This window comes from Pseudopipra pipra, chromosome 14 (genome assembly GCF_036250125.1).
Source record: "Pseudopipra pipra isolate bDixPip1 chromosome 14, bDixPip1.hap1, whole genome shotgun sequence".
Lineage (NCBI taxonomy): Eukaryota > Metazoa > Chordata > Aves > Passeriformes > Pipridae > Pseudopipra > Pseudopipra pipra.
In genome coordinates, this window is record NC_087562.1 from 2,794,984 (window position 1) to 2,812,202 (window position 17,219).

Consider the following 17,219-nt stretch of genomic DNA (forward strand, 5'->3'; position numbering starts at 1 on the left):
ATGTACACACACACACACACACACAGACATCCCTGCTGGGTGTCGGCACGGGGGCTGCTTTGGCACCCGCAGCCCGGGCAGCGCCGGTGGCACCGACACGGAAACTCCAGCTTTTCCAAGCGGAGCTTCATTCCCATTCAGAAAAACTAAGAGGTAGCCAACAAGAAACCAAGCCCCAAATGCTCCAGATGATTTACTGAGAGTTCGAGTCATTTCAGTTGCGTTTTCCTCCTAGAGGAAAATGGGTGCCTGAGTCCTGCGAAGAGCTGGAGGAACTTCTTATGGGTTTGAACAGGAGCTTTCTGGGCTTACAATTGATGCAGTGGGGATGCGAGGGGCTGTGCATGGAGAAGGAGGAGGAGGAAGCACGGACACACCAGGACCCCGTGTCCACAGCCAGCCCAGGAGGTGACAGCTGGGATGGACACGGGCTCTTAGTGATGCCCCAGCAGAAAATCCATCAACATTTCTATTTAATCCTGTTTCCAAAGCCAGCCAGAAAAGTCAATCACTGCAAAGTGTTTTGGCTTGGAGAAACTATAAACTGCTTCAGTCAAAATTCTTCTGCCAGAGGAGCAGGCCATAAGGGCTCACAGGGACACTGCCTGGTGAGATGAGACTATTTTTCTCCTACCCTTTTTCACACGTTTGTAGGAGAGAAAACCAAGCCACTCTTTCTGCAGTGTTACAGTTACAGCACAGCTCTGATCCTGCTCACCCACCACCTGGACTTGGCACTTTCAAGCTTCACAGATGGATTAAAGAACGCTTGGTGGGTACCTGACCTGCCCATGCTGGCTTAACCTCCAACACAAGGCGGCTTCATCAGCGCCAGCCCAGCGTGGGCTGGTGGAGGCTCCGGCTCCGATGGCAGTGGGGAGCTTTGAAGGATGTCTGATCCCACATGGAGCAGCCCAGTTTGCAGGTCTGGTCAGCCTTGTTCTGCTCAAAGCGAGGTGGGAGATGCCTCCAAGCCACAGGATTGTGGGCTGCTATTTTAAAACATCAAAACCACAAACATCTCACCCCTGCAGACCTGGCAGGAGATGGAAACTGAGCAACCAAAGGAGCTCGGCACACCAGATCCATCTGCAAACTTGTCCAAGTATCTAAACCACCCAAACTGGTCCTTGCACAACATGGACAAGGAGGGCTGAGGTGGCACTTCCAGCAGATGCAGCTCCCCAGACCACAGCTTCCAGCACCAGTCCTGGCTTGCAGCGCTTGCTGTCTCCCAGCCATGCTGAAGCATCACTGTCCCCACAGCTGCAGTGGCACCAACAGCTCTGGGGCTGGGTTCACAGGGCTGGTCTCAGGTGGAAATACCTCCCCTTCTGCAAGATATTTTATCTTTCAACAGCTTTCCACCAAGAGCTGATCTGACAAAAGGTACAAGAGCCTCAGGCTGGATCCGCTGCTGACGTGCTCCCGCTGGGCAGCTTCGGCATTTAAAGGCAGGTAGTGAGCTGTAGGTGTAGAGAATGGACATGTAATGGGGAGGAGGACCTGCCTGCAGCCTCAGAGACGTCCCAGCCTCAGGGTGACCACGGCAGAAGGAGATCCTGGGGGTAAGCACAGCTCCAGGCACAGCTGGTGGCAAGGGGTGCCCACAGCTTCAGCTCAGTATGTGCAGCAAAAGGATCCCATGGCCCCACCACCAAATCCTGTGAGATCCAATCCCTTCCTGTGATGTCTGAGCCTCCAGCCATGCTCCTCAGCTCCATGCTGCATGGTACAGGAGGTTGTAACCCCCCAGGCTGCAACCTTAACCCTGGGGTTTTGTTGCTTATCCACTTCTCTGCTGTCTTTCCTAAGCTTAAATGAGTTTTACCCAGCTCCCGCCCTTGCATTCCATCCATGACCAATAATGACCCCAAAAAATAGTGGTTTTCACCCAATTTCCTTGCTCAAGGACCATTTGAATTCACGTCATGAAGGGACATGAGCATCCTTATGTCCATGAGCAGGACTTTGAGCACTGCAACACTACACTGTGTTATGGGAATTGGCAAAGTAACCTCACTAGTTCTTGCTGACAGCAGGCAGTCACTGAGGATGAGCTTTCTGTTGACCCTATTGATAACCTGGAGGGGGACCCAGAAAGAACAGGATTATTCACAGTCCTTACCCAGTGTAACCAGGTAGATGCTGTATTTCTGTACCCTGACTATGGTTTGAAGGGCAGCAGACCCACAGGTATCATATTATGAAATGGAGAGGATTTCTTAAATGGGGCATTTAGCTCCTTGCAATAGGCAAGGTAAGCAGGAGGGCAAGAAAACAGCCACTCCCAATAGGTGGGAAAAACACTCAGATAAACCAGACACCTATCCAGTTTGGATGTTAAGACTGGACAAACCACACCTCCTCCCCCAGCAAATACCCTTCTGCCTGGCTGCTTGCTTCACCCTGTTTTCAAACAAACTGAGGGCCATCCTGCCAATAACACAAGCTCTGGAGAGACTAGGAAGAAGGAAAAAATAATATTCCAATTGATTGCTTAGCAACAGCACTGGTTCAAGAGGAATAGCTCTGGTTGCCTGGTAAATGAGGTCAGAAGACGCCGTTCACAAAGGCTCACCAATTCCTGTGCATCACATCCAAAGTAAAACTCATGCATTACCTGCCTCCATGAGATAAACACTTATTCCTCAGAGAAGTCAGTCTGACACACAAGCAGATGTTTGCTCCATTTCCAGAGGGTCTGGAAGGACCAGGAGCTCTCAGCACATCTGAGATACAGGTTCAAGAGGCATCAAAACTTGCAGCTCCATCAGAAGACCCTTTGAAATGACTGAAGCAGTAAATCTGCTATCTTTAAGCCATGCTAGTGCACAGATCCTGTGCCACATGGAATCTTTCCTCCTCCACACGTGTGGTGAAGCAAGCAGCACTGTGACAATGGGGAAACTGAGGCACAGATGTACCCAGCAGGCAGGGGCACCACCAGGACCTGAACCCTCCCAGCCTCTCCCTGATGCCTTCTCCAGTAGGACTGTTTTCTGTCACTGTTGCACCCAAAGCAGAGATTTCTTTAGATCCCAAGGACAGAGGTTTAACATCCCCAAGACACAGCTCCACTTACCTTTTTATCCAGTTTTCTGCCAGCCATGCTCAGAGTAATCACCCTGTTATCTGAGAGCTCCTGGGCAGCTATCTGAAAGACAAGGGAAGGCTGTATTCATTTTTAGCATAAAAAAAAATGAAGCTTCTGGTAAAAAACTCATTCCCTCCTTTGAGTGTCACTCTGGAGCTGGTCTCACATGGCTTTTCTGCACCAGGGCTCATTCAGGATGTGGAGAAGCCTCCAAGGACTAAGCCAAGAGGAAGCAGAAGCCATATAAAAACCCTTGCCAGCAAGATGTGGCACCTCATCCTGCATGTCCCCAGCTGGGCACGGCAAATCACAGCTGTCCCATCCCTTAAGGGAGATGCTGGTGACACCAAGGACTTGAGCCATGTCTCTGCCCTACCACCTGATAAGAGGGCCCCAAGGATGAAGACTCCACCACTGCTCCCAAGGAGTTGCAGCAGGCAGGAGTGCAGCCTGGACTACTTCAGCTTAGACACTTTATTCACATACACTCCAGAAGGGCTTCAGCTGCCAACCACCAATGGGCCAGTTCTGTCTGGAATGTGGTCTAATGAGTCTCTTGGTATTTTAAGGGAACATTTATAACAAAACCCCACATTTATTCAGTTTTATTCCCAGCCGTTTCCTGAATCACTTGTCTTTTTTTCCTGCGTCCTGCCCAAGCATCTGCTCCCCACCCTGCCTTCCTCAGCTCCCCGGGGTGGGCTGAGCTGTTCCCCAGCATCCCTGGCTGCATCCTCCTCCTCCTCCTTGGGCAGGAGCTGGCACCAGAGCAGCCAGGAGCACGGCATGGAGCAGCCAGGAGCATGTCCTTGTGCACAGTGCTCCCAAGTGCAGCTGTTTGCAGGCTCTCACATGGGGCTGTCCTGCACTGGAGACACACGGCACCATTACAGGCAAGGCTTTTAGAAAAACTTGCAGGACTCCAGGGGGCAATTTCCTGCAGAAGGTTGTCAGCATTTAGGAGAGCCACGGAGTTGGCAGAGTTGAGGAGGCAGAGATGCAGCTTTTGCAGCTGAGCGAGGGGACGAGCCACAGCTCCTGAAGAACCTTCCAGGCCTTCCCATGGCAGACATAACACTTTGGCCCACAGAGGATCCATTCACCACGTACAAAGCCTAGCTTTCCCCTCTGCTCCATGTAAAAGTCCCCTATTGCAAAGCCATGGCATCAGTTTTCTCTCCCACCTAGTCCTTGGTCTGTATGCACAATCATCAAAGCCGGCAGGAGGAGGAGGAGCTGAAATTCGCCCTTTGCTGATCCCTACAAAAGCATGACCAGTTGGTATCCAGCGTTTTAGGGCTCACTGCAGGCTATGAAAAAGCCAGACTGTGCAGACGAATCAGGAATGTCCTTGTGCTACCCTGCCACAGGTTGCAGTTGTCATCTTCTCTTGGACAGCATGGACAAAAACAACATCCCTACCTCTGCTTCTGGCAGAGGCGTGTGGCAAGATCCTGGGATTGACCTCTACAAACACAGTACTTTGCTTTGGGATCTTCCCCTCTCTTCACACCGAGGGACCCACACACAGTCCTGTTCATCCAGTCAAGGTTCTTCTGTTGCGTTCACCCCTGTGTCATCTCAGTTAAGAAAATGGATAGTGGGGCAAAATTGAAGGGGATGGGGGTGACGAAGGCAGCCTTTGGCTCCAAACTCCATGTTCTGTACGGGTGAGTCCAAAGCTGAAGGCTGCTCCTGCAGTGGTGTCCATAGCCTGTGCTCCAGCACTGTGCCAAGCAGCAGGGAGAGGCATCCACCCCACACAAACCCCTGTTGCCATCACCTAGTCCAAGCCAGGGCAAAAAACACCAGATCAGAAAATGGTATCAGCTGTACAAAAAGAAGCAGATGGTTCTGACCTTGGATGTTTAATGACGCATTAGTGACAGATCAGGACCTTCCTTTTTTTTTAAAGTGTGCAACCTTCGAACTTGACTGGAAACTTTTCACGTGGTACAGCTCTTCCCACACAAGCATTGGATGGGATGTTGAGAGCCTGTTCCTGTGGGATGGCACATGGCATCAGGTACTGCCTCTGAACTCCACTGCAGCTTTTCCTCTTGCATTTAAAGATTAATTGCAGCAGTTGAGAGAAAAGCATCTTCCTCTAGAGCAAACAGCAATGGAGATGCCCTTGCAGCACCAGGTCCTGGGCTTTTAAACCTTTCCAGTGCATTTAAACCTGATGGAAGTTTAACTCCTTACTGGCCTTTTCTTCCACATCTTTGCAGCCCAGCTGCACATCTCACAAAACCCGTAACACAGCAGAGATCCAAAAATGATGGGAGCTGTGGCAGAAGGGAAACACACCTAAATTTAGTCTTTTCTTTTTTAAAAAGAACATCACTAAAGAGATCCTCAGCGGGAAGGCCACTGCCCGAAGGGGTCTGCATCGGATACAGCGGCTGTTGCTATGAGAGTTGTTGCCATGGCACAGCTCCATCCTTATCCTACAAATAAAATCACCCATCCCTGGAAAAGGAATGAGCCCTCTTACCTCTCACTACACCAGAGAGGTCTGAGCAGGCGCCTTGTACCAGATAACAAACAACAGCAGCAGAGATTTACTTTGCACTTCTCCAGACTGAGGTTTTCCTTATTTCTGGGGCTGAGGTAGAGGTTGAAGAGTCACAGCAGTGGACACCAGACAGACACTGAGCAAGATGGTCCCTGTCCCAAAAAAATCATCCTCTAAACAGACCAAAGTAGCCAAGAGAGCAGGAGGTAAAGGGAAAAACATTCACAAGATACAGCCCTGTCTCCTGGACCCCAGGTGAGCGTCCCTTATCCACCTTTACACACTCAGCAGGTAACATAAAGGAGTAACTGTACCGTTATCATCCCTTTCCCAGCTGGCTTCCCATTCCCCAGAAGGAGAGCCCGTGTTATTTTCTTGCTGGAGACGATCTAGAGAAACCAAAGAAAATAAAATCATGATTGTACAAGTGATCAAAAGCAGACTCATAAGCAACTGGTGTTAGTTGCTCAGGTTAGTTAATTCAGATTAAGCACTTGCAACAGTAGAAAAAAGGCATCACATCCAGGGGTGACCCTGAAAGTGGGAATATCACCCCAGCTCATGGGGTGCAGGGCAGCAGCTGCACAGTGCAGGGAAGTGATGGCCTGAGAGGCTGAAGCATCACTTCCCACTGAACCCAGGGACCAGCTCTTTGGTGGAGGAGGTCAGTGGGACCTCACACAGACAGAGCTACTGCGATTTGTTCCCAGCAAAGTCACCACTCAATCTGTCAAACTCCAGTTTAAGCACCTCTAACATGACTCCAGCCAGGAACTTGCTTGCAGGCCACGCTCCCACGGGTGGATCCTGATTACAAGCCGGATGCTCTCCCCCAGCATCATTCTGGACCCCGGGCACAGGGGTCAGTACCCCCAAAGGCATGCTCTCCCCTTTACTTCTGGTTTGTAAGAGGCCAGACAGGATGATCAGGGAGATGAATTAAAGAGATTTTCCCCATCTCAGTGAGTTTCGGTCGCCTTCATTACAGGGGAACCTGTAATTTTTCCTCACGAGGCGCAGACCCACACTTGGGGATACAGCAACCTGCTGGAACTACCTGTGCTCTGCTCCCATATCCAGTGGGTCCCCTTCAAGACTAGATAAGCTTTAAAGGTCCCTTCCAATCTAAAATATTCTGTGATCCTGTGATTTTTGCCATTTCAAAGCAAAAACCCTTTTCCGTTGTGGCGAGCCAGCCGTGTCCCGGTGCTTTTGATCCACAGGAATCACCAGCCAGTGTAACCAGATGTTTGTGCCACACTGTGTACAGGCAGCAGAAACTCCTCACAACCCTGGCTAGCAGAAACCACAGACACCCTCCAGCCTGCAGTCTGATCCCTGTTACATTTCCTTTGGCCACAGAGGTCATTACAGGCCTGTGAATGATCCAACCATCCTTTTAAATCCTACCAGAGACCTCATTAGCTGCACTAAGCAATCTGTCTAATCTGACAGAGCTCCAGTGCAAACTCAAAATTGAAAAGTCAGATGCTCACTGTGCGGTCGCTGCTGCCCACAGCTGCCCCTTGCTTCTGAAAGCTCATGGAAACATCTCACCAGACAAATTCCAGCCACCAGAAAACCCACAGCGGGGTGGTCGAAGCCACAAGCCCCCACGCTCTCTGTTTCACCCCTCTCCTCCCCCCTGAGCATGTGCTACCCCTTCAGTCCACCTCTGCCCCACGACCAGGCTGTGCTGCAAGCCCACCCTGGCCACAGGAAAAGGAGGCTAAAAGGATTTCAGGGAAAAAAAGGGGAAGGAAAAGATCCCTCCATTCCAAGCTGATGCCTCGTTTCAGACTAAATGTCACCAAGAAGCTGACACGGGAACCGCCGCGAAAACTGGGCACGCACACAAGTAAAGTTCTCTTTTGCAGAGTGGAAGTGCTGGCTCAGAAGTTCTGAGCTCTCTTCCCTCTGACAGACTAAGCCCACCAGCTGTGCCCAAAGACACAGCAGACAGTGATGCCACCACGGCAAAGCAATCAGCTGCTCTGAGAGAGCCCTTGGAAGTGAAACCTGCCAACAGCTGCCCATCCCCGGCATTGCCACAGCCCAGGAGGGTCTGTCCAGGCTCATGCTCTGATATAATCACCTTCTCAAACACCAGAAGTGTTGGGCTCTTCTGGGACACCCAACAAGCAGGAGGAGATGGGTTGGATTCCTCCCCCTTCCTCCCCAGTGCATAAGGATAACGTTCCTCTCCAGCACGCCGAGCCCTGGGCTGCTGCAGAGCCACATTTAGGAGAAGCAAGGTTTCAGCTCTGTTTCCTTATGTCCATAAATTCTCTCCTTGCAGCTTCCACCAGGACCATGACCTTCCCAAGCAGCCCTGCTGAGCTGCCCCACACGGGAGCTGGCTGCGCTTCAGCAACAGCAAAACTAATGGTAAAGGATGGGTTTGGGCTAAACCACCGAACAAGGGCCAGGGCTGTTGCCTGCACTGTCTCTTAAGTTCTGCAGGAGCAGAACTAGGTCATCACAGTGCACTTCCAAAATTCCAGACATTAAACTTCAAACTCTGTAAATGTCAGTGCTCTTCTAACACGTCAAGCTCTTGAGCTGGCAGCGGTGAAGTCACTTGTCCCACCTGCCACGTGCAGTCTGTGTAATACACAATCACCTTCATGAGCCTCCCTGAGCACCTTGGGCTGGCTCTCCATGCTGACACACCTATCACAGAACCTCCTTCCTCCCCATTCCCAGCACTGTAACAGCTTTTTCCCAGCCTCTGCGCTCGTGCCAGGTACCACAGCAGCCGGGAGCTGCCGGATGCTGCAAAAGAATGGAAAAAATCCCCCTCATTCTCTGCTTCTGAGTCAGAGGACAAAGACATTTGGAAAAGGTAGCTGCCAGCTTCTAACGGGGTCTGGGCTCACGAAGGAAAAGATCTTCCAAAGGCTTATAAATCGCATTGTGCCCTGGAAGCTTTTCCACAGGAAGAGCAGAAGACACATTCCAGCACATACATGCTCAAGCAGGAGAGATGATTTGCTACACAACAGCAATGGACAAAGCTTTCAGAAAGAGAAAAAACTGAGATAGAAGGGTAGACAGCAATGCATCCTAACTTTAAACACCTGGAAGTTTTTGTAAGCACAAATCCAACTGGTCATCAGGGCTCTTACTATAACCCATGGTGAGACACAGCTGCCTCCAGAAGCTTCCAGTTGATGTCTCTTTGCCAGCACCACCAGAAGCCCACACTGTGACCAGCTTAGACCTGAGCAAGTAGATAACAGCCCTAACGTGGAACGGTTCAATCCCAACAGCTGAAGTGTGACAAGCGAATTAAATTAGTTTTGCGAGGAAGGACCCAGAAAATTTTGCAGTAGATGGGAGCAGCAGCTGTAATTCCCACCCCGTCCCTGTGGCTGATGTGATCTGGGGCCCCTTTGCTGCAGGGACCTCAGAGACTCACCATGCCCAGCGTGCAGGAGAACTCGCCCAGGAAGTCATGCTCATACAGCTGCGTGCTCGACTTGTCCTGGTCGAACAGGGCAAACTTGAGCTTCTGCACTTCTTCAAAGTGGTAGTCAATGACAAATTTCTTGGCAAAAGCTGGGTTGAGGTTGTTCACGGCTGTCTCTGTCCTGTCAAGCTGCAAAGAAAAAAAAAAAAAAAAAAAAGAGGCGTTTAGGCACATGGATCTTGCATCTTTGTCACTGCTCTCACACACCTCTGATCCTCGACCACACCCTCACAGCTGTAGTGCCAAACTTGTTTCTTTCAGGCTGTGCAGCCAGCAACAAGGACAAGCAAAACAAGGGGTGTCATGAGCCAGAACAGCAGCTCTCTAGCATTTCCCTCTAGATCTTCAACCAAAACACCCATGTGGGTTTTTTCTTTCTGGTCCTTCCATGGGAAAAAAAAAAGAGAAAAAAAAATCACCACAGGTCATTTTTCCTAGATTTCATCGAGCAGTAGGAGAAACAAGAGACTGGAAGGACCCAGAAGACAAGACTTCAGTAGACATTGTCACCCTAAGCTATTGCAAGCAGGCTGGAGGAAATGATGTCTCTGATAGCTTGGAAGGGACAGGCACAGAGAGGATGATGGAAATTGGAAGGCATGTGGGGAACCTGCCATTGGAGGGGAAGCATTATGTTGGTCTGCAGCATCCCACAGCCAAGAGCAGAGATAAGAGTAGAGGAAACTTGGCAGGCAGCTGGTGGAAGCATGTGTTTACAACACAGCATGGCACAGGTGGACAGAAAGCCCTGTGTGAGCCAAAAAAATAAATCCTGGGGATAGCCACTCCAGAGATCCCACTATGCTGCCCTCCAGCAATGGAACTTTAGTTCCAGACCCCATAACTCACACCACAGGAGGGCTGGGAGGATGGCAGTCCCAGCTGGGATCCCCACATGGGCTTGCACAGAGACAAACCCCCACAGTTTTAGCCAAAGTGTCAGAAAGTGGGAAAACTGAGGCTGAGAAAAGCTGGTGTACTGACTTCTGGAAGTCAATGGCCAAGGAGAGTCTGAACATCAGGCCCCATAGTTCCCATCAGGTACCCTGAGAGGCACGAGAAAAGGGCAAGTTTGGAGCCCAACATGCAACATACCCTTATGAAGCTAAAAGGGACAGGAAGGATACGTGCATTATAGACTGAGAGTTGAACAAGAAATGAACACCCACAGCTGAGGGGAAAAGTTTTCAGCACGCAAATCAAGCAGGAGCTTTGTCAGGAGAGCAGCTGTGGGTATTGTGTTGATATCATTGTTCAGCCTGGAGAAGAGAAAACTCCGGGGGGACTTTAGAGCACCTTCCAGAGCCTAAAGGGGCTCCAAGAGAGCTGGAGAGGGAGGAATGGCTTCAAATTGAAAAAGGGCAGGGTTAGGTCAGATATTGGGAAGAAATTCTTCCCTGTGAGGGTGGTGAGGCCCTGGCACAGGTTGCCCAGAGAAGCTGTGGCTGCCCCATCCCTGGAAGTGTTCAAGGCCTGGTTGGATGGGGCTTTGAGCAACCTGACCTAGTAGACAGGCTATTAAAAGAGAGGCAAAGGCAGGAGATCTCCAGTGTGGTTTTATCTGAAGCTGCTGCCCTCGGTGCCTGGAAAGGCCATCCCTTCCACCTGTGGGACAGCATGAAGCCTCTGGCCACGCGGTGGCCCCAGCTGGCATTCCACCTCATCTCACAGCCAGGACACCCAGTCGTGGGCAGGACTGAGCTGCCTGTGCATCCCAAGATCCCAGGGCAAGGCCTCTGCAGGAAGCAGCCCCCGTGCTGGCATCCCCGGGGCTGCGGGACGGCAGGACGTCTGCCAGAGCCGCAGAGCCAAGAATAAGCAGAGCATAAAAAAAAAGCCAAAAAAAAAAAAAAAAAAAAAGGGAAAAGAAAAAAAAGCAAACACATACCTTAGTCCCAAAGAAACTCATTCAGAACAGGAGGCAGGTTTTGGAGGGGTTGAGTGGAAATGTGGTGAGTTTGCTATATATATACACCCAACGATCGCAGTGTTTTTTTGAAGTTGCTCGCTTAGTCTGTCTTAATTGCCAAGAAACGACTAAAGTAAATGCTGTGTTCCCAGAATAGCCACCTGCTGCACTCCGGGGAATCAAATCCATCAACACCAGTGGGCTGTGAGCTGGCCAGGGCCACACAGCTTCACACAGATCCTTCCCTCTCCGCTGCCACCTCGTACCGAAGGAGCCAAGCATCTGCTCAGAGGTGGGGTGGGCCAGGAGCAGAGGGCACCCCCAGCTCTGCCTCATTTCAGCAGCACAACAAACACAAGCGCCCTTTCAAACCAGAAGGTGAGAGTGTGCAGGCAGCAAAGACAGATTTTAGCTCCTTCCATGTTCTTTGAACTACTGGGAAGCCAGGGATGAAGGAGAACCTGTCCTTTCACTCCCAGACACCAGTTTCAAGGAGATAACTTGAGGTTCCATCTCCAGTTCTGTCCTGAAAGGGGTGGCCCAGGGGAAGGGGAGGAAAACCCCAGACAACCTGAGATAACCCTTGGGAGTGATGGGGCTTCCTTCAACATCCAGATTAAACTGTTTAATCTCCTGCCTAGTGTCAGCATGAAGCACAATATCCCAAACCCCAGCTGACAAATGCACAAGGTTTGGTCTTTGGTTTGATGAGCATAAATCACCTTGCTGGTGACTATCACATATTAGGCCTCCTGACACACCATCACCTGCTATCAGCTCCTGCCACCCCCCTGTCCCCAGAGCTTACAGGTCTGCAGACTTTGGGAAGAGCAGAGGTTGCTCTGCCACCCAGGAGCAGAAAACCACAAGGGTTTTTAAGAGGCAGCCAAGCTAATTAAAGGTATCTGTTTGGATATGAGTCTCAAAGGGCCATGGAGATGATTAGAGGGATGGAGCACCTCTACCATGAGGAAAGGCTGAGAAAATTGGGATTGTTTAGCTTGGAGAAGAGAAGGCTCCGGGGAGACCTTAGAGCACCTTCCAGTACCTAAAAGGGCTCCAAACTGGAGAGGGACTTTGGACAAGGGCACAGAGTGACAGGATAAGAGGGCATGGCTTCCAGCTGACAGAGAGCAGGGTTAGATTAGATATGAGAAAAAAATTCTTCACTGTAGGAGTGGTGAGGCACTGGCAGAGGAGCTGTGGGTGCCCTGTCCCTGGAAGTTGAACGGGCCTCTGAACAAGGGCTGTGGCAGGGGAGTTGGAAGAAGATGATCTTTAAGGTCCCTTCCAAACCAAACCATCCCATGATTCTATGATTCTGAAAATCATAGAACATGAAACCAGGAGACCATCTCCAGCAACAGCCCCTGTGTTCAGTGGGTGCAGCCAGAGAATCTTCCAGCATCCAAAAGAAGGCTGGCTGGAGACCTTCAAGCATCTCCAGCACCTGAAAGTGCTTCATGCTCTAACACTGAGAGATGCTCTCCCAAGCAGCAAGGGAAGTTCATGCCACCCAGATGACTCAGAGTGGCAAAAAGGCAGCTGCATGGCTGAGTCATGTGTCCCTGCTCCTGGCACCAAAGGTCAGGTTTCTCATGGCTCCTGCGAGATGATGTAACCGGGCAGAACATTTAAACATCACCCATCTTCATGCTACTTCCCGGCCTGTGCTTTATTGTCTCTCCCTCCCCCACCCCTCCAAGGCTGATTCACAAAGATTTTTTAATTCCTATTAAGCTCAGCGAGACAAAATAATTGTATTTGGGAACAAATGTGACAGCTAGAGAGAACAGCGAGCAGCAATCTTCCTGCTGGCATCAGCTGGTGCCACAGCCCTGCCGCCCAGCTCCAACACCAGCATCACTACGGCCAGGGCTGGTCCTGAAGGAGGACACCCACCACCCAAACCAGGTCCCTTATTGTGTCCCTAATCCAGTGCAGAGGACAAAGGGGCAGCGTGGTAGGATGGGTTCACACCAACGAGCTTATTCTGTCCCCATCTGTCCCCTACATTTCAGCTGTGTTATTAAGGCCACGGCTTTCAGACAGGAAAGAGGTTCATCTTAGGGCAAGGGAGCACGTCTGTGTGGCCAAAATCCATGCAGAACCATGTGGGCACCCCAGGTGCCTCTGAACCGCGTGGCATGAGCTGCCAAGGGTCCACCAAATGTCCCATCCAAAAGGGCTCTCACAGGCAACCTCGCCTCTCCTGACTGTCTCCCTGGCACCCAGCCACGACCCAAACCCACACATCACTGCTGACACTGTGGGTGCAGAGGATTCTTGGTCCTGGCTGTGCTCTTATCATGCCAGTTGAGCGGAGCCAGCTCAGTGGCACACCAGCACACCAGCACACCACACCGTGTGCCAGCCCCTTCAGCCTCCACTGACACCACAGCAGAGGAGCGCTGAGCAAGCTGCTGCTCGAGGCTGACGTCCAGTGCCTGTCGTGCCAATTAAAAAGAAGCTAAAAATAGCAGAGGAAATTTAAAAAAAATACCCTAAATGCGCCACACGTTTGTATTCTAAAGGAAGCTTTGGAATCAAAACTGCTGGACCGAGGCGTTACTGACAGAAAGAGAAATTCCTGAAAAGTAGAATCAGGTCAGAGATGACACCTATCAAGGCTGGAAAGCTCATTAGTCTCACCCAGGCAGCTGAGAAAAGTTAATTGTGGACCATGGTAAGGTGAGGTTTGCCTGTACATCCTTCCCACGTGAGGAGATCAGCTGCTGGACCCTGAAATGATGCCCATTGATTCACCAGCTCCTTGGCCAAGTGCTCAAAGGCTGCTCAACTTGTCCAAGTATCTGAAAAAATGAGATCGCCTAATTTGCCAGGAATTGGGACAATTTTTGTTTGGTCTACATGATTTAATGTCCTTTGGCTACTTATTTTCTGTTGCATCCAACATTGGTGCTTACACCATCACGCCTCCATTCTTTGCTGACCTGCTCCCTCTCAACTATCTGATCCCTCCCTTCCTTCTTTAGGAATTATCTTTCTTATTCATAAGGAGATGACTTCTAAAACAAAAAAAAAATAACAAGATCATCCACAGTTTCTTCTCAGGGCTTCCCACTATGAAATATGAAATATGAATTTTAAGCATGTATTTGTGAGATTTCTGGTGAGGAGGGAAGACCAATGTCTGCAAGCAGCTCATCCAGGATTTCCCAGCTGGCTGCTGTCTGTCTGCAGTTGAACTGGTCCAAGCTCCCACACAACCACCTCCCAAAAGTATCCTTCCCCATCCCACGGTCCTCGCTCCACAACAGTCCATGAAATGCCCAGCTCAAGGAGCACTGACCTTGATACGCTTTTTGAAGGAGGCCACAGCACAAGCTGCCCTGCTTTTCCACTGGACTGACCTTCCAGACCCTCAACCAGCACATTCCTGGTCCCGAGAAAGAGCCACTTTTCAAGTCAAACTCAAAGACCAGCTTCCCATGCAACTCAGGATCCAAGAACCAGCTTATCCTGACTCAACTAGAAACACACCACATGGCAACATCAAAACTCACAACTTCTAACTCTCACGTGGGATCAGCGTTTCAGGCACCCATATCTGAAGCACCACCAGCTCACAGCACACTGAGAAGGGGCTGGGACCCCTTTTAAGGTGGAAAGATCCTTTCACATCTGCCACAAGCATTGCCAGAGGTCAGCATTTTGAGATGTGTGGTTAAAGGCAACCCCCAGCACAAAGCAGAAAGCACTGATGGGAAAAGGACTGGTTGCAAAACAGAAGAATTCTCACATCAGCACCACCCTCACAGCCTTGGGAGGACCAGAAGAGCTTCCAATTCTGCTCATGGGGGAACAAGGACCAGCCTTGCAGCAGAGCACACCAGCACGAGCAAACCCAGGAGGAGCGAGTCCACACAACATCAGGACTTACCTCTACCCACTTCCCGTTGACTTCCATGAAGAGGACGCAGAAGGGGTCGGATTTGGAAGTGACATCCCTGTCCAGAAGGTTTTGGCCGCAGATGGACAGCTCGACTTTGCAGACACAGTACTGGGAGCCGACGGGCCCCGGCGGCGTGGGAGGCATCGTGTACGCCATGGACTCCGGTGGCAGCAGCTCCAGGCAGTCTGTGGGACACCAGGACAGAGAGAAACCTCAGTGCTGAAGGACAACAAACACTCTGTCAGCACTGGAGAGCTGGGCACAGACAGAGGAGCCACATGTACAGCGGCGATCTCTAAGTTATGATCCAAGTCATGAGGCTTTCCTGGCTCCAAAGCATCTCCCTGCCCAGTCACCATCTCCACGTGGTCACCCCACCAGGCAGACATCCTGAGTGGGAGCCCAGCAGAGCACCTACTACCTGCTTTGGGTTTGCTCCATAAATAACAGATTTTCAAGGAAAGGTAACATCTTCTGCTTACCCTACTGAGGGAAAGGGGGGTCCCCAGCCTCTTCTTCCAGCATGCTGGGCTTTTTTTTTTTTTTTTTTTTTTTGTGGGGAGGAACTACATTTCCACACCATCTTTCACCACAAAATTTGGTTGTTGTCTGGCTGGTCCCAAGCCACAGGCCATGGACCTAAACTACAAGGGCCAAACTTGAGCTCTGCTCCTCAAATCCTCACAGGGAAGGGGGTGAGACTGTGAGGATGAGTGAGGTGGAGGGCAGCTCCAGCTCTGGTTCAGCCCTATTCAGCTCCCCAGGCCAGCTGCAGGCAGTGGCTCTGGCAGCAGTTAAGAAGTGGCAAGAGTTGCCTCAGAGAAGCACAAGGCAAACGTGACAACCACTGCACGATCTGAAGCATGGGATGATTTACGGGGCCCTGACTAAAAATCCATTTAAGATCTTACCAAAAGTATGCTACCAAAGTAATTTTGCAGATAGAAATGTGGTTTATACCATTATTAGTGCAAACCCCCACCCCTTGCTGTCTGATGTGCAGCTTACTTGTAAAAAACCACCAAAGGTCTTCAGCTGAGCAGAAAGGGCAGGGGGAGAAAGATAAGAAAAAGCATTTCCAGAATAATTTATACTAACAAACTGTTGTGGCTGGGGTTGCCAGTGGAGAGTGAGCTCTTCTCAGCAGCTGCTTCGATACCTTTTGTCTTCTTTTTCAAGAGTGGCTCCTGGCTCACCCACCTTATCTAAAACCCCCAAACATTACCTTCCTCCACCTTGATAAACCATCTGCTTCTGTTTGGCATTGAAACCCCAATTAATGCTATCTGTTTGTTTTGCCTGGGCATGAGTACTTACAAGCCCTTGCGCTGCTGGGAGTTGGGCTGCTGCCCTCTTCCCTTGCAGCTCAGCTTCCTACCTGGAATAGGGATAGGGGGGCAGGGATAGAGTGATCCCAGCAGGACTGTGAGAGAGGGAGCTCCAGGCTCATTGCTGGCTGTCCTGAGTGCTCGGCCCTGCTGCAACAAACACTGAGCAGAAAACAGCTCCAGCTTCCAAGGCTCAGAGCCCTCTCCTCCTACCTGCCGAGATTTCTGCTTGGTACCAAGTCACCAGAAACAAGCCTGGTTTTAACCCCCACCAGTAAGCACAAGCTCTTCATCCCAGCCTGCTGCTCGGGGAAGGAGTGGTGCAACCCTTCTGGCTCCTTAGGAACCCAGAAACTTCTCCAGAAAAAGAAAATCCCCATCCATGCCTGCACACACCCGTGCACATCACCGTGTCCCTTTCGCAAGCGCGGTTCCCCCTTCCCTAGACCCAGCCTGTCTCGTGCCATCACTCCCTGTCCACAGCAGCACAACACCAAAACAGTGGCAGCATGACACCGAAACGGTGGCACACGTGGGCAACCTCCCATCTGCTGGGGCTTCAAGGAGAAGCACATGTGGAAGCAAAAGTCCTCACAGCTCCTCCTCTTTGGCCGGGGCACTGGCTCCAAAGTGCCTGTACCTGTCGCCCCTGCCTCTGCTCCTCCCGAGCCCGTGTCATCAGCTGCAGCTAAAGCAAAGATTTCATTTTAATTTTTCTTTAATGCGCAGATCGTGTAATCGGTGTCTTAAAATAGCCAGGCCTGTTCTATTTGTGCTGCTGTCTGTCTGTCTGTCTGTCTGTCTGCCGCTCCCCCCGAAAAGCAAACACGGGGCAGCTGTGCTGGCATCGGCCTGGCCCTGCCGGAGCAGGGACATCTGGGTGGAGTGTTTCCACCTCCCCTTCCCCCAGATCTCAGTGCTGTCTCACAAAAAGCAGAGGCAGCAAGTGACTCAGTGGAAAAACCTTTTTTTTTTTCCC

The 17,219-nt window shown here is 50.9% G+C and overlaps 1 protein-coding gene across 5 annotated transcripts in view; it reads right to left on the reverse strand.

Annotated features, from left to right (window-relative positions):
- The window catches only part of CPNE2 (copine 2), a 44,186-nt gene that overhangs the window by 18,639 nt on the left and 8,328 nt on the right, over nucleotides 1–17,219 (reverse strand). For all 5 annotated transcript variants that reach the window (XM_064670858.1, XM_064670862.1, XM_064670863.1 and 2 more), the window contains exons 2-5: nucleotides 14,901–15,097; nucleotides 9,037–9,216; nucleotides 5,930–6,004; nucleotides 3,086–3,157 (exon numbers count right to left, since the gene is read on the reverse strand). In XM_064670858.1, coding sequence (XP_064526928.1) covers nucleotides 3,086–3,157; nucleotides 5,930–6,004; nucleotides 9,037–9,216; nucleotides 14,901–15,068 — 495 coding nt within the window. In that variant the 5' untranslated portion in view covers nucleotides 15,069–15,097. The remainder of the gene's footprint in view (nucleotides 1–3,085; nucleotides 3,158–5,929; nucleotides 6,005–9,036; nucleotides 9,217–14,900; nucleotides 15,098–17,219) is intronic.